Below are 16,943 nucleotides of genomic sequence, written 5' to 3'. Positions count from 1 at the left end.
GAAGGAGGCGCAAAGGATCGCGGGCGCACACAAGTATCGATGCTAAGAAGTGATGCGTAAAGCAGCGGCGAAGGCGCGAATGGAAAAGGAAATGTATATTTGTGAGCGCTCGTCGGCAGCCGCCGTTGCTGCGAGTGGCATCGTTATGTCGTTGTTGCTGCTGCTTGTGCTTATGCTAATAATGTCATTGATAACATTAACGCTAACGATGTCAATCAGCAAATTAGTCGTGCCAGCAATACACCGTTATTGTAGCTGGAGTAAACAAAATTAACAAACGGCACTTGTAATATTTTTGCAGAATATTTGAAGCCTCACGAAGTTCGAAATGTAGCTCTCTTAGGTGACCCTGTATATATGTATAAACGATTTACGTGTGTATAAATATATGTATGAATGTTTCAATTTATCTGTGTGTGTATGTGTCCATATACGTACGAGTGCATTAATATACACTAAAAATCCAATAAAGCGCAGTTAATAACAATAATGCTTCCAGCAAAGTATGAAATATTAATCTCGCTATTTCCGCTCGCCTATGCAAAAGCAAGTTTATTTTTGCTCACCAAAAACAAAGGGAGGTTCGAATGGCCAATATTTTTCTGTTGGCTTGTTCCTTGAACTATTCTTCCACTCTTCGCCTTTATTGTGCACGTCACTCACACTAGACAAGCGCTGATTGAACTTTGTTGCTGACAATTACGGTTACTTGGCGTCTACTGCCATGTGAAGCATTGATCAATGTCCGGTGATAAGCTTTCAAGCATATTTTCCGTSTTCTCAGCTTTTTCTGCCGCCGCCCTTGTGAAATAAATCAACTGCCATTACCGGAGTCGTAAATTCTACGCAGCAAAGGAAAKGTTTAAGTTTAGGTTATTAGTTGAAAATTGGTTGTTGCTACAACTACACACGCACTCAAAGTGGCTTATGAATTATTCTGTGTGATTTTATTATTTTTGAAAAATTCTTCAAGTAAGAAAATTTTGTGAAACTGATTGCAACACCTTTTCGTGATAAAATACGTATTAACTTGTAAAGGTGACGCGCCCCGCAATTTGTTACTTGAGTAAAAATCATTATTTTGTTAATAGATCGAATAACGCACTCCGCTGCGCCATCTGTGATCACTTTGTAAGTCCTACAGTATATTGAACGCAGTGAGCTTTTTTTTTTATAAAGTTGAGCTTTGAGCTTTCATTATTTTTGGTAATAACTTTCTAATTTGGAATATTGCTTGAAAGAAATTCAGGTGTTCASAGCTCAGCAAACATGAATTTTTATGACCAGAAGAGGTGAGAGCTTTTTCGTATCATCCAGTTAGCGATGATGATAACAGTTTAGTTGAAAATTACTTCATCACAGTGTTTGCTGTCTCATGCATTCCTTCATATTTATGGTATAAGACAACCCCTGATCTTGACTAAAGTCATCTCAAGCTTAAGCTACTTATTATTATGGCATTATATAAATTTCTGTAATTCTATCCTTAGTGTATGTCAATAAGACTGGAATTGTCTAGTATAACAGCTGAAGAAACTTCAAAAAATGTTTCAAGAATAACAAAAAATATTTACTCTTCATCAAAGTAGCTTCTAGAGCAACGCAGATCTTTGCTAAGCTCACCTGACTGAAAAGTAAAATTTCATCGCTATTTTAAAGATTAGTTAGACAAGTTTTCTTAGCAGAGACAAGACTTTGAGAATAATTAATTTATTAAAGACAATATTCAGTACAATAAATACCAAAATAGAGTAAATTTTGAACCAAACTCGCCGCCTCGTTAAATATCACTTTACGTGGATTACAACTATTCCATAAACTACCCTTCATCTGCATACCGCTTAATTACGCTGAACGGTAAAGTTGATTTGTTGTTGAACTAGCAAAACGCGCAGATGTTGCCAGCCTGTTGACAATATAAAATTTACATAAATTCTTTTCAACTGCTGCGGCAATCATGGCAATAACAACAACATTAACAGACAACACGACGTACATATAGCTAACAGTTTAGTTCCCGCGTTTGTGGAGTAGAAAAATGTGTCATGTTAGACCCGCCCCTTAATCATGTTACCACGCTAGATAATTAAAAGTTGCCGATGGCACACGGGTTGACTTTTTTATGGTCAAAATTGTGGCGGACTTTACCTTGTAGCTTTTAATRGCTTAATTAGTTGTTGGCTAAGCTTTTTTACATAAAAATGCGTTGTGGCAAAAAAAACTTTAAGCTCCGCCTGCTGTGAAAGCCTGAACGTCTATAAACGTAACTAAATTAAGCTGTAAACACAATTTTTTGGTAAGCTTAGAATTTTTCGTTTTTTGTTTTTTAATCCAAAAAGTATACTAAACTTTTGCTTTGCCTATAATTAGGCGCATTTTAAATTTAAATAAAAGCTTTATTGATTACACAGTCCWTATGAATATATGGTTAAACCATTGTTCGAAAATGTAATATTTGAAAGCATTTAGGAAATTTTCAAATGCGGTTTCCATTCCCTACTCCTCTGTTATTGTACCCTGAACTGGGTGTATGAGGTTTTGCAATGCTCAGAAGGAAACGTCGGAGATCCTAAAAAGTATATATATATAAGTGGTCAGCCTGACGAACTGAGACGATTTAGATATGTCCGTTTGCCTATCCGTCGGTATATAAGTCTGTCTGTCTGTCTGTTTATACGTGAACATGTCCCTCAGTTTTTGAGATATCGATCTGAAATTTTGCACATGCTATTTGCTCTTCAAGAAGCTGCTCGCTTAYCGGAACCGCTGATATCGCACCACTATAGCAATTAGTTACCATACAAACCGAACGGTCTGAATTAAMTGCTTGCATGGAGAACTTTTCCATTTGTCGARATATCTTCACGAAGTTTCGCAATTTGGCAAGAATTCTTTAGATCACTGATCCGATTTATTATACAGCTGCCGATACACTGGACGGTCAGAATCAAGTTGTAAGRAATATTTTGTATCTGTGAAGCGTAGTATATCTTTGGTAAGCGAAGTTAACGTATTTTCTTGTTGCTTGTGTTGTAAATTGTACATACTTCGAAAAGAAAAGTATAAGTGTCGCTAATTGAGTTACTACAATCTCATGGTTAGTTTTGCGTAGGAAAATTTTAAACTCTATTGGTAGAAGAAGACGCTATTTGTAAATGTAAAACAAAAAAAAAAAAAAACAAAAAACAAAAATACAGCAGTTGTCGTGGAAAATGCTCGCCTTTCACTGATCTCCTGATCTGAGCCTTGATATATCTTTCAAATTTTGAAGCGCCTACTTAAATGTTTTCCATGCTTCAAACTTTGGCAGTATTGCCGCTTTCTAACAGTCACAACCGCCATTAACGAAAGCTGAGCATAATAGTATATTTCAAAAGCAATTCAAATAGCCTTAATTTTATGAAATTTCTYCCTAAATTTACCTTATTACGTAAGCTAATTTTATATTAGCAAAGTTTTTATAAAGTTTTGCATTTATTTTCTGATTTCGCATAARGCAGGAGGAAAACTTTGTTTAGGCGCCGCCTTTGAATGCGCATTTACCGACACCTTTCTTCGGCAGAATTTTCATAATCCCTTTCTCATAACTTTGCCTTCGTAAGCCTTTGGCGCGGTGCTTGTTTTCTTGCGCCACCGTTGCTGCCACGGCATTCAAGATGTAAAACAACAACACGAGTATTCGCATTTATTTATCGTGGACTGTTTCGTTCGTGCTGTTCACTTAGTTTTGGACGGCGCTCGTTTAAGTTGAAAAGTTTTGCTAACGCGCCATAATTTAATTACAAACAATTGGCAAGGAAAACGATGGCAACCAACTATTTATGTACAGCCAAGCAATGGCGAAAAGAACAAGCAGCCAATAACAAATGCTCATAAATTAGGCGCCGCAAAAAGGTGTTTGAGTGAGAGAGTATGGATTGCAGCGAAAGTGTGCGAAGCTGCTGCGCTGCCGGTGCGCTGGGGGGTGTCTTCTCAGTTTCGCTTTTGAGCGGTTGGCAGTGAAATGTCAAAAGGGGCATGTGACCGGAAATTAAGGCCATTCATTTCGCTTTTTAAACTTCACACCGAACTGAGCCTGTGAARGGCGTCTGAATGCCCCAACGCGCCCCGAAACTGCGGCATATCGACATATAAACTTTTAGCGAAACAACCATGCCACATGCCACGTCGAATGTGCTCGTATTTCATTTCGTTTTTGGCTATGCGAACGAAATTGGCTGCGAAAATAGCGGCGCGTTAGCGGAATTGCATTTGCTAAATATGCCGCGCACGCATTCSACAACAACACAACAACACAGCCAACGAGCAGTCAATTCAAACAAAATGTTAACTCAATAAATGACAGTTTCCCCCTCCCCTCCCCAGCCGCTGATACAGCGTTGGTTTCGCCGCCTCTGACCGGCATAAAGTTTACACAAAATATTTCCATTCGCCGCCGCCACCGCCCCGAATTCCCGCGGCCAGTGTTGTTGGCCACAGCTGTCGCAAGATAATGTAATATTCTTGTAAATTTTGCCAAATTTATTTTGGTTCGACCATTTCGTGTCACATGAAATTGACAAATGTCGCTAATGAAAACTTTTGATGAAATGTTTGTAAATTTCCAAATATCCCAGCCTGTCGAAATTACATGAGTTATTGTGTTCTTTATTTGTATTTGTATGGCTACCATTACAGCGGCCCTTATTTGGCTCGCGTTCACCCCAAATAGTACACAATATTTAATTAACTGTAATTTGTTGTGAAAATGGATTTATTTGCTGCAATGTTATTTGCATTTGTGTTCGTTCGAACAGCAACACGTAGGGGAAGCATACTTTTGGGAGCGCATAAATATAACTACAAATTGATAATTGAGAAATATACTATAAGTTGTAGGATTTTGAATATTTTCCGTACAAGTTTTACTAATAATGACATGATTTTCAGCAATTGCTCGTCGACGAGCCSAACGTAAGAAACATCTAAGTTTTTGCCATGCCTGCTATGGTTTGACAACATAGATCCGATAATATAGTAATGGACTGGCCGTTTGCTTAGCAGCTTAGTCTTTGAGTAATCTCTGATATATTTCAGATTGCTCACGGCTGTGAAGGTTCTTGAAGCCAACTTTTCTCCGTTAAGGTGGTTATGCATTGACCGAAACAAATGGTAGTCCGATGGTGCAAGATCAAGGCTATATGGTARATGCATCAAAASCTATCAGCMAAGCTCTCCCAGTTTTTGCCCAGTAAAATGTAGAATCAATCGTTCGACCAGGAACCAGGACCACRCAGCTCATAGTGGATGGTTTTTTTTTTTTAACTCCAGTATAACCTTTCGAGTCATCAAACCTGGCTTTGGAACCGTTTGTTGAGCTTCATCGCGTTTGGCTCATGATCTTGTTTGCACATTATTGTCATATTTGATCCACTTTTCGTCTCTTGTTGCGATTCGCTGCAGAAATGGTTTTATTTCATTTCGTTTCAGCAAAGAATCGCAGATGTTCGGTTAATACGGTCCATCAAATTTTTCACAGACAATTCATGTGGTACCCAAACATCGAGCTTCTTTTTTTAATCAGCCTTTTCTACATGGTGCAAAACCATTTGGTGATGAATGTTAACTTACTTCGGTATGTCTTGGCTGCTTCTGTGTCGGTCTTGGTGAATCTTTTCCATAATTTCATCGACCTTTCAACGATAGGTCTAACAGAGACAGGAGCATCTTTCTTCATTATCTTCACTCATTTTTGARTAAATGTAGCTTTTTCTTCAACTTCCCCGAATTTGTCATTATTATAATTTTTTATTTTTTTTTGTTTGATTAAATAAAGCTTAAAATCCCACCTTTCCAACACTATATGGTATGACACAATGTGATTGATAGCAGTGGTGATATTCGACAGTAAGGACATCTATTGACAAAATACGAAAAGACTTTTTCGACTATCCCATACATTGYTTTCATTCCCAAGTAGAGGATATTGGACCRATGGTTCTGCGCTCGGCSAAATGCAGAGCCTGCGATACCCYAACTTAAGAGACATTGRACAGCTGGGGTGGAAAGCAATCAGGGTTTTTACAAAATCCACTGAGTTGATAGATGAGGTTTAAATGGCTTAGCACTCAGGAGCAGAGTGAGCCTAGTGATGACAAGTGAGGCCGACAACGGTCCGGCGCTCATGCGCCCCTTCTTTTAACCAACCAATTCACATTCATTCATATTCTCAGTCACGGCTGCACATTTGTAGATTTGGCTGCAGAAAAGTTCCAAATTGATAAAAAAGAAATCGCATTTCAAAAGCCGCAGCTTGCAGCTTAAAAAATATTTTCAAAACTCTAAATTGTTTGACGGTATCACACCAGCAACATCCTGCCTTTGTTGGTTATAACATTAGTTTTCATCATATTTAAGCATCAGAAAATAAGCAGTGCCATATGAACCTCGTATATTTCTATGTTTGCGCTATATAATGCACAAATATTTAAGTTTAAATGGGTTTATTTGCAATTAATTTGCAGGAGTTGTGCAATTTTAATTCGAGTAAAAACAGCTTTTATGCACACAACTGGTTAATGTGAGCCTACAAACCTACATCTAAAATAAACAGCACTGCATTTAAGCGCTTTCAAGTATTTAAATAAATGCCAACAATGCCAACAATAAATAAATGTGACTCACATGTCATTAAATCGGAAATGCATTCAGCCAAAAARGCATTTAAAGAGCAGACGTCAGCAGGTTAACCACTGCAAGTACTGACTGTAGTTCCCGGTAGTGGAACTAGTTAGCAGCAATGTACTACAAAGGAGGCATTAGTTACAGGATGATATACTAACGATATTTGATGGGGAAAATAATAAAATAAAGCATGTTTTTTATAAAATTTAGAACAATAATAAAAACTTTGCTTCAAATTAGTTTTTGCGTCCTCTATTTCTAACTAGTCCAGCATAATACCTTCAAATTAGTTTTTGCGTCCTCTATTTCTAAATAGTCCAGCATAATACCGTCACAAACGCACAACTGATGTTTCCTAGGAATAAGAAAAGTATAAACACAAGCCACTTTACCGAACAGCCAACTAGTTCCATGGCGAACTTGTACTAGTTATAATCTTATTCAGCACCAGCTCACTTGACTGCAGGGTTGTAATGCAATTACCTAGCTATAAGTAGGCCAACACTCGCTGCCTTGCTGGCATGTCATTAAAATTAAGTAGAAAATTTATCTTTTTGGCTGATGAAAGGGTAAATGTCAGCATATTCAAATTGTATTTAAATATCAACTGACACATTTTCAAAAACGTGCATATGCCATTGAACAACACCGAAACTGGAGCGTGTGTGCTTTCGAATAGTTAACGAACAGCCGCAGCGAAACGCCARTGCAGGCGAATAAGCAACAATTTAGTGGAAAATTTAATATTCATACTCAGTGCAATAAATGCATACGACCCAAATAGTTATAGATAAAAGTAATGAAAGTCAATATATATGAGAAAAGATAAATAAATAACAAGCTCGCTTGCTTTGTGGACTTTGAATTTTAAATTCGTCCAAATGCCTTCATTAAAACTTCTAACATATTAACCTCAAGCACTCTCTAATCCAGCTTTCACACGAGCAGCCACTTGTGAGCTTCTTAATTCATTATATTTTCAGAGCTTTTGAATATAATTTTTTTACGGAATTGTTTTGAAATTATTTTTATTGAAAATATTTTACTCGAGCTTTCACTGAGCTTTCACTCATGAGATTTTCAAATAAATCGATTTGCCAAAGTTTTTAAAATATCAACTTTCTTAAAGAAATATTTTAACCAAAGCTTAGGTTTTTTTAAGGAATTGTTTTGAAATTTAAAAATTTTAACTCGAGCTTTCACTCATCAGGTTTTCAGTTAATTATATGTGCCGAGCTTTTAAAGTTCAACTTCCTTAGAGTAATATTTCAACCAAAGCTTATGCTTTTTTTTTGCCAATTTTTTTTTTTGTAGTTTGATAATCTTTTACTCCAGCTTTCACTCATGAAATTTTGTATTAAAATTTTTGAACATATAACATTCTTCTTAAAAACACTTTAACTTAAGCTTTAGCAAGGCTTCTTTTAAATTTAAACTCCACGTAAAAGCTAAGTAACGTTTCTTTCTTTTGTATTTCTATCTCCTGTACTACTTTCCTTTGTTTCAGTGTCTGTCTCTTCTCCACAAAATCTCTGTTATTTTCCATTCACTCAACTATCTACGGCTTATCTGCTAAATCAAAGGAAGTAAACGTGGCCATTTGTGTTTTTGTTTTCTTTGTTTYCTCTTTTCCAACTGTCAAGAATTGGGTTATCACGTTTCAGTGAGCTTTACACTGCATCAATTGCTCATCGAAGCTTTTCTCACGAAATGGGTTTATAGCGCATTACACAGTGCTACTTGTATATTTCGGTTTTTAGCCGCAAGCGACCACTCCATAATTTATCATCGTCCTGCACACTACGCACTTTCTATTTGCTTAAGTATTTACCATACAACTACAAGCCTATTTGCACTTGTTTATCCACCTTTTTCGTTTACAACTTGCCATCCTTATTAGCCCTAGCCTCAACCATTGTTGCCACTGATAATGTTGTTGTGAGTTGAAAGGGAAGRCCGCAAATTTTTAATGGCAAAATTGGTTGTTAAAGGAGAGCTTTCCAAAGGCACACTTATTGAATTCAGAAACACGGTTTTCAACCTATGCGCATACGGTTAGTGCCTAATCAAGGTAAGTTGCATTGAAAAGTGGGCCCCTTCAAGTTCTTCAAGGCGCAGGCAACCATTCTGTTGTATCCGTCCTACATGCTTTCAGCTAAGTAATCGGTTGCTATTGATTTACTGGAAATTGCTTTAAAAATTAACAAGCAAATAGCTGTCAATCAGCGCCGTAAACACTAACTGACTGCTTTCTATTAGCGACATATACATGAGTACGAGTATATGTTTAAGCACCTGTCAATCTTCGATTTATAAAAAAAAAATGATGGTTTTTCTTTTCCATAGTGGTGCAGAAAGCTAGTCCGAAAAATAGTAGTTAGTTAGTGGAGTAAGGAAATCTAATTATAGACTTTATTAATTCTTAAACTAATTCCAATTGAGTAGAAACTGGTACATAAGTCTGTGGGTTCACACTGTAAGTTTCGCGGGTTGCTGTCTAGGTTGTAAATATTGTTGTGTGCCTTGATAAATTTCTAATAAAAATAATTAATAATCTTCAGCTGTGAATATCTTAACAGATTATTTCTTACGATTCTCAAGCTAAAGTCGTTCATGTCTAGTCTGAATTAGTAATAAACTGGGCATACATATTTCTGGCAACTCCTCAGCACAGAAGTTGTTGCTCRCCTCACCAGATTGGCTTGCTCTCTATCTCAATATCAGTTGTAAGCCACACAGTTGCCTTCACTGCAGGAGAGAGGAGTTTGATGGCAATCACAAATACYACCAAAGCCTTCAGGCTACAAAAGTAAAGCGCGGAACGTTGAAAAGAGCGTCAGTTACGAGAGTCTKTAAAATGCCAGTCATTGGAATTGATTGCTTGAGCTCTTGTTTGTATAATCAAAAAGACTAACTATTGACTGGCGGTAGTATTAAGTAAAATTGCTGTGAATACAGAAACATATATTGCACTTAACGAAGTTTACCAGTATAAATCAGTTTAGAACTCGTTAAAGTGCCTATCGATAAATAATGTATGGCGCTGGTAATTACCAGACAGAAATTTTCGTTACGAACTTATACAGAGCGCCGCYAATAGCTCACTCAGCCGAAGGGCTACAAACTATTATTGACAGATTTTGTTAAGAAGTAGCGTTACTAGCTCACCAAGTTCCAGAGCTGTAATTTAYAAGCTAATATTTTGTTTTTCAAAAACATTGAAACTGGAAACTAAATGGAAATTACAAGCCTAAAAGTATGCCTTTATTGGCTTTTTCACAGAGCCAACACTTCGTCAATCTTTCAAGTAATAAAAATTTATTTGTGCATTATGGTGCAAAGAGAATTTCAGGAGTGTAAAAATTGATGTTTTATAGAGCTCAGCACTGAAAAAATTATAAGAAAAAAAATTTTTAAAAAAAATTAAAAATTTTGCAAATGAACAGACACAAACTACATTGGAGCACATAGTAGTGTAATCGCGCATTCCATTTGCCGGCACTCCATTGTAATTGATGCAGTGTGGCTACAGTCTTCCTAACGACCACTCGCTGCTTCGGCTATCCTGTGGAGTGTCTGATAAACACTAATGAAATAAAAGTGTCAATGCGCACGAATGGAGCCACCATCGAGCGAACTAACAAATGGACGACTCAACGAGCATTGCATGATGCGCGAAAATTGTGCCAATACACTTAACAAACTCCAACACAATGGCCATTGACATGCTGGCACAACAACCGAGCATGTAAGACTCAAGAGCAATAAACTGCGAATCGAAAGCCCGCTGCAAGGAAATGAAATAGCAAACGAATGTCTATGGGGCGGGGAGCGGAGCACGAGTGTGTGTATTGACATGAAGAGTACAATAAAAACGAATGACTATGTGTTAGTCTCTATGTGTGCACGTATGTAGGGCGCCGTTGGGTCAGGCTTATAAGCATGTCGATACAATTATGTATCGAAATTGCTTTGGGAACCKTGCAGTATTGGTTGTGACGGGGATATGAAACGGAGAATATGAAATATGGTTGTGTTAAGTAGAATTTATAATTCTCGGTGTGGTAATAAGATATGAGGTCGCCTGTTGTTGTTGTGTAAGCTCTTAATATCAATGCTTGCAATTTTTAATGRGTGACAATGAGAACTACATACTAGTATAAAAACTTATTACATGTACACTAGACACAATAATTGAGGTTAAGCAGAGAAAAAGTTGCATCAGATTTTTATGGAGAAAATATTAAAGTAGATAAAAGTAAATAAAATATTATTTATTCTTCAAAATGTATGCCGTTCCCCTCAATTTGATCCCCCTTGGCCACAATATACTTGTGCTCATGTGTTTTTTAATCCTCGAAATAGTTGTTAWAGTCAATTTCCGGAATGGTATTCAATGCGCTTATCGATTCATGTTTAATRTCTTCAATGGACTCAAAACAGTTTCCCCGGAGTGGCCAAAAGTCACACGGAGCGATATTGTWGGAAAATTGGCAACGGTGTATTGTCGTGGTGCAAGAACGAGGAGCCGTTGGCTCATGATTCCGGCATCTTTTAACGAATACCATCGCCCAAATGACGCATAACACTCAAATACTATCCCTYGTTGACAGTTTGGCAGGTCGGAAGGAGTTTGGAGTACACGACAACTAATCTAAGAAAACTGTCAACATAGCCCTGATTTTTRACCWRYTYTGACGTKTTTCKTSGGCTTCGGCTCGTATATGCCACCATATTAATATTGTGTAATTTTCTTAACACCAGCGGTACCTAGCGAAACTTACTAATTTTTTCACCTCAGAGGATTTTAATTATTTCTTGTTCGAATTTCAAAACAACTTTCAGATAAGAAATGACCCCTTCACCAAGACGCGTAAATAAGTGTTTTTTTTTTTTGTGGCAAATCGCAAAAGCCACTTTGCCATTTTTTTTGGAATTTGTCAAATATTAATTCAAAATAATCATTTAAAAAAAACTTAGAAAAATCGCTTAGAATTTTCACACACTTATATCAAAATGTATCTAACATTAAACCGATGCCCTTTCGTCGACCAACCCTACACTCAGCTCCTCCTTGTATGCCACAGAACTCCTGCGAACTGTGTTCTTTGCGCTTTTCCCCCAAATGTATGCAACCTAAGCGCCACTTGGTGCCTGCGACCTGCAAAGCCGCACAAGTGTCAATAGCATGTCGCATTGCATTAGCTTCCGACGACAGAACAGTCTGTGGAGTGTTTGCGTGTGCGGCAACGTAAAATATCGCATTGCATTGAAGTGGATCGAAATGACATCAAATCGCAAAGCATCGGCGGCGACAACGTCAGCGTTGACAACAGCAATGACATAACATCAATGACAACGACCAAAGGCTGCACTCACAGCACCAACGGTCACACAACACACTCCGATACACACACACTGCATTCGAGGAAGTCAATCGTCATTTCCCAGCACTGGGATGTCATATTTTAGTATGCGGCTTGTGTTGGTTGTGGGATTGTAATAACAATGGCAGGGTCTTAGCTCGTTTCGCCGAGCGATTGACATTCGAGCAGCGAAGAGCATACTTTAATTCCAGTTACTGCTCCGGCCAACTACAGCACAAGCACGTATGCATGTATGCGTGCCTTGTMGTTCTGTGCGCGCGCTTCGGACCTGCCACCTGCACTTGAGCGAGCAGCGGAGTGCCACCATCCAATCAACGCCAACGACGACATTGTCAACGACGTCGTGAATGTCGATATTGAAGTCGTTGCTGCTGTCGTTCTTTGTCGTCGTCAGCGTCATCGTTGAACACTTGATACTTCCGCACGGAAGTGCAGCRTGTCTTCCCCGTGCCCTCGAGCTCTCGAGCTTATGAGTGCAGTTGTGTTCTTCATTTCGATTCTCCCTCTTGTACTTAGATTGTTGTGTTTATGAATTCCTCCTTCTATGCCATGGCGCACACACACTCGTACGATGCCTGCAACTCCTTCGACTCATGGCACTCATGTAGATTTATATTTTTATTTTCGCCCTTTACACTTTTCATTATTTGTTAGGTATTCGTAACTTGTTTTGCTTCGGTCCTCCAGTCCTCTATTCCTTGCCTTGCCACAATGACTCTTCACTTGGTGTTAATGATTGCTTTGGATGTCCACCGGAATGGCAATTCGGACCTTTATGCTTACTTAACATGCACTCCACTTCATGCTGTAATGATTAAGCATTCGCTGTAATTCTCAAATGGTTCAAAAATCTGAACGCATRTATGTATGTTTTGTGGACCCAACATTCCTCCACTGTGAATGGTGGTTAGTGCTTGTCGGAATTTAGKTGCGTCCGCAGTCTGGTCGGCGTATTGTCTTATATCGYCGACGAAGTTAAGRACGAACCTCTTGATGCAGGCGGTACGGCTCCAAGCAGGTGACCGCAGGGATGATTTTTGCGAAAGTACCCCAGSAAGAACAGCTTGGAAAGCAGTTCATTATGATTTTTTATTGAGAGCATACGGGCCTCACTATGTGTGTGTTCAATAGGAAGCATCAAGAGGCATTCAGTCGTAGTCCGAAGTGCTTTATTTTGACAAGTCTGGAGCCTCATCGCCTACGTTTCACTGGTGCGCCGAAGTTAGGGACCATCCGTCCGATTGCCTTGTAAGTTGCCAACTGCCTTTCTTTGTCCCTTTTCCATGTACTGCCAGCAAGAGACTTGACAATTTTGTTGTGGCTGTGTACATTACGCGGCCGTATGAGGAGTAAAGGAACACAGACTTTCAAAAAGTCATTATTATTGGCAATCGGTATATTAACACCATCGACTACACCCTTTTGTAAGTATGGTATTGGTGGATTTAGTGGGGAGAGTGTTAAGTTCCGTGCAGCGAGGAAGCGAGAAAGGTCGGAGAGATAGCCATAAAGAAGTTAAACAGTAGCGTAGAGAGGACAACACCCTGCGGAACCCCTTGTTTATCTTCTMAGTATTGAGTTTTTGCCTGAAATAGTAMGGATGATTGACGGTCGCTCRGGTAGTTCATGGTCCACCTCTTCAGTCTTGGAGGAAGCGTAGTTTTATTCGATGTCCTCCAGTAGCTTTGTGGGACTGTGTGACATAGATATARTATATAACATAGATATAATATGTATATGACAGTCATAATATAGCTTACTGCTACAGTTTAAATTTATCTTATTTCTTTAACACAACTGCCCACAACAGAAGTCAAATAATAACTTAAGCTTCTACTATACAAAAATTTTTATTTTCTATTTTGCTGTCACTTATGTCTATTGCTAGTCTGTCAGTCAGTTTTGCCAACACATAGGCCTTTGATAACCACCATGTTTTTGTTACGCTCGTTGATACGCCTTGGCTTCACACCCYTTCCACAATTTTCATTAGTCGCTATGGTGCTTGGCTTTTGTCCGCAGGCTTTTCGGTCCGCATTCAGTTGCTCAATCAAAATTTGCACGAACACTTCCTCTCCCAAAAATGTTTATAGCTGCRTTAGACAAGCTTTCACTCGCTGCTCTATGCATGGGTATGTGTACTTTTGGCCTGCGGGAAATTCAAATATCATGCTGATTTTGGCATTTTACTAGGAAAATGATTCATGAATAATATTCTGCTCTATAAAACTGTCAGCTTTGCCATAGTGCAGTTCAATTTTAATATATTTTGGAATTTAACAGTTCCTTTTTATTAGACCACAAAGCTTAGCCAGCATGCTGGTGATAAGTTGTGAGAAAAAAAAACAATATTTTGAATGGTTCAAAGATTGAATGGTTGGCAAAGGCATAAATACATGAGTGTGTGTGTTATGAAATTGAAAAGCAAAATTTGTGTGAATGATATTTCAAAAAGGGCTTCCAAATGCTTGATTTTGTGTAATCAAACACTGAAGCATCGTAGACATTGATTGAGGTCCACAAATAACCACAAAATCCTCGTGATAACATTTTGATATGTCAAAAAGCAGCAAACGGATGGAAGAGGTCATGAGAATCTATAAATGTTTACAGCTTGCAAATGACAGTTTTTTGAGCTTGAAACATAACTATAGGCTTCACTCTTCTAGTTCTCACATCCATATGGCAGCGGATACGATATAGTACTGCTTTTCCCCGTCAATTCGAAACACCAAGCAAAGMTTCCCCTGATCTCTCTATCTCTTACTTTCTACTTCCTCTTTTTGTATATCTTTAGCACTGACACTCTCCGTAAATGTTCTAATATGCTCAGAGTTGAGATTTAATCTTAGCTAAGTAAGCTATAAGAAGAACTAAGCTGTATCTATGTGGTCATAAAGCTTGTTCAGTCTTCAACTCACTTTGTGTGGTTTAAGCCGTGGCCGGTATTAAAGCCTTTCTTTTAKCCACATACATTATTTGTTGGAACACACATATTGAGAGACTTCCAAGGAAAAATTTTGTTTATCGAGAAGGAATTTTACAGACTGTGAGGTTTAATTTTGTTGCCTGATATGAGTATATCAGCTAAAATGCAAAATAACGTAAATTTCCCTTTCCATAAGTTTGCAGGTGCAGGAAAAGCGATATAATAGAAGCCACTCATATTGAAACAAAATTTGAGTTTCGGTTATAAAATGGTTATATATTGGTTACATATCGGTTATCTATTGGTTATATCTAAGATTTTTTTTTTCAAGTTCAACAAATTCTTTTTAGTCTTAAAGCCGGGCAAATGGATTTCAGCGATTTAAATAATAGTACAAAGTGATATAAGAATTTGTTCATAAAGTCACAAAGCTCTAAAAGATATCTACTCTTTTTTTAACCTAACGAAATCTTCAATGAAAATTGTAATATACCGAAAATTTTCACTAACATATTTTCCTTCTTCGTTTGCAGAAGATGCAGTACACATTACAGCGATACTCGGCGAAGGTGTCATCTTCAATTGTCACGTCGAATTTCCCAATGATCATCCGGTGCCGTATGTCCTACAGTGGGACAAGAAGGTGAGCGAAACGGTACGATATCACAAAAAATATTTCTTCTCTAAACTCTCTTTATTAAAGCGTCCAAAACGTTTTGTTTGTTTACTTTTTTCGATACAAAACCAAAACAACAACGTTTAACAAACATTTTTTGAATGAAAAAAAATAACATTTTTACAAATAAATAAAATAAAAAATATAAACGAAACACTGAGCGTTAAGTAAAATCAAACAAGCACACGTTCATACCAACAAGATACAAAGTAACGACAAACTAGCAGACACAGCGTGTAAAAGACATAAGTAACTACTTGAAAATAAAAAATATTAACAAAAACAAAAAACAAAAACAAAGAAGAACGTACAAACAATTTACATACAAAAGATGTGAAGAGCAARTCAAAAGGGGCGTGTTGAGCAGAAATCAGAAGAAAGTTCAGAAACAAAAAAAAAAAGAAATAGAAATAGAAAAAAGTGCTGCTGTGTGTGTGCTTTTGAAGGCGGTAGAACTTTGTCCCGTTATGCATGAATTTAGCATATAGTTTTGCGCACTATTGTGCGTAGCACGAGCCACTGTAACGCTGCCTTTATACACGCACACAGAAGCAGCAGAAAAAAGCGAAATTTTGCTCATTAGCTCCGCTCAACTGTGAGTATTTAGTATTGGCCATGAACGTAAGCGTTTCCATTGCGTGCAACAACAACAGTAACATTTAACATATAGCATATCTGAGTAAAATAAACAACTGTAAACTGTAAAGTAATGATTTTGTCTATTATTTCAACATAATTACATAAGAATCTCAAATTTCGCCACGTTCAATGATTTTATTTGAAATGTGTTTTTGTTTTGCTGGAATTTGCATTTTCGTATATTCGGTGTTAAAAGTTTATGAAAAATTTTTGAAAAAATGTTGCATACCAAATTATTGGCTGCCTTAGYTAAAGTGTAAATTTGTATGTTTAAATGGAATTATTTTGATTAGTGCTATTTATTTGAGAGCGAAATGCATTGGAATTTCCTGATTGTGCGTTATTTCTTAATTTGTTATGGAAAATTGTGAAAGCAAAATTTATTTCCATTATGCGCTTTTTAAACCATTTTGTTTATAAATATATATATATCTATACATACATACATTTTATACCAGCCTTAATATAAATAAATGCGTTTCTTTCAATACTGGCCCAGGCTAGAATGCAAACTGTATGCATTAGCATATTTGAGCTTCGTTTTACTGCTTTTAGCTCTCGTAATTACCAACACATATACATGTATACTTACTATATATTATACAAACAAATGAAAACAAAGCAAACAAATACATATGCCGGAATGCAA

General features: G+C 37.5%; 1 protein-coding gene across 1 annotated transcript in view; it reads left to right on the top strand.

Annotated features, from left to right (window-relative positions):
• LOC108973169 (protein turtle-like) overlaps positions 1-16,943 on the top strand; it is a gene marked incomplete at its 3' end in the record, with an annotated part of 77,217 nt that overhangs the window by 49,779 nt on the left and 10,495 nt on the right. The window contains exon 4 of the mRNA XM_018940233.1: positions 15,513-15,622. Coding sequence (XP_018795778.1) covers positions 15,513-15,622 — 110 coding nt within the window. The remainder of the gene's footprint in view (positions 1-15,512; positions 15,623-16,943) is intronic.

The sequence above is a fragment of the Bactrocera latifrons genome, unplaced genomic scaffold, assembly GCF_001853355.1.
Source record: "Bactrocera latifrons isolate USDA-ARS-PBARC rearing strain unplaced genomic scaffold, ASM185335v1 scaffold_462, whole genome shotgun sequence".
Taxonomy (NCBI): Eukaryota; Metazoa; Arthropoda; class Insecta; order Diptera; family Tephritidae; genus Bactrocera; species Bactrocera latifrons.
This window is presented reverse-complemented; position numbering and strand designations above follow the sequence as displayed.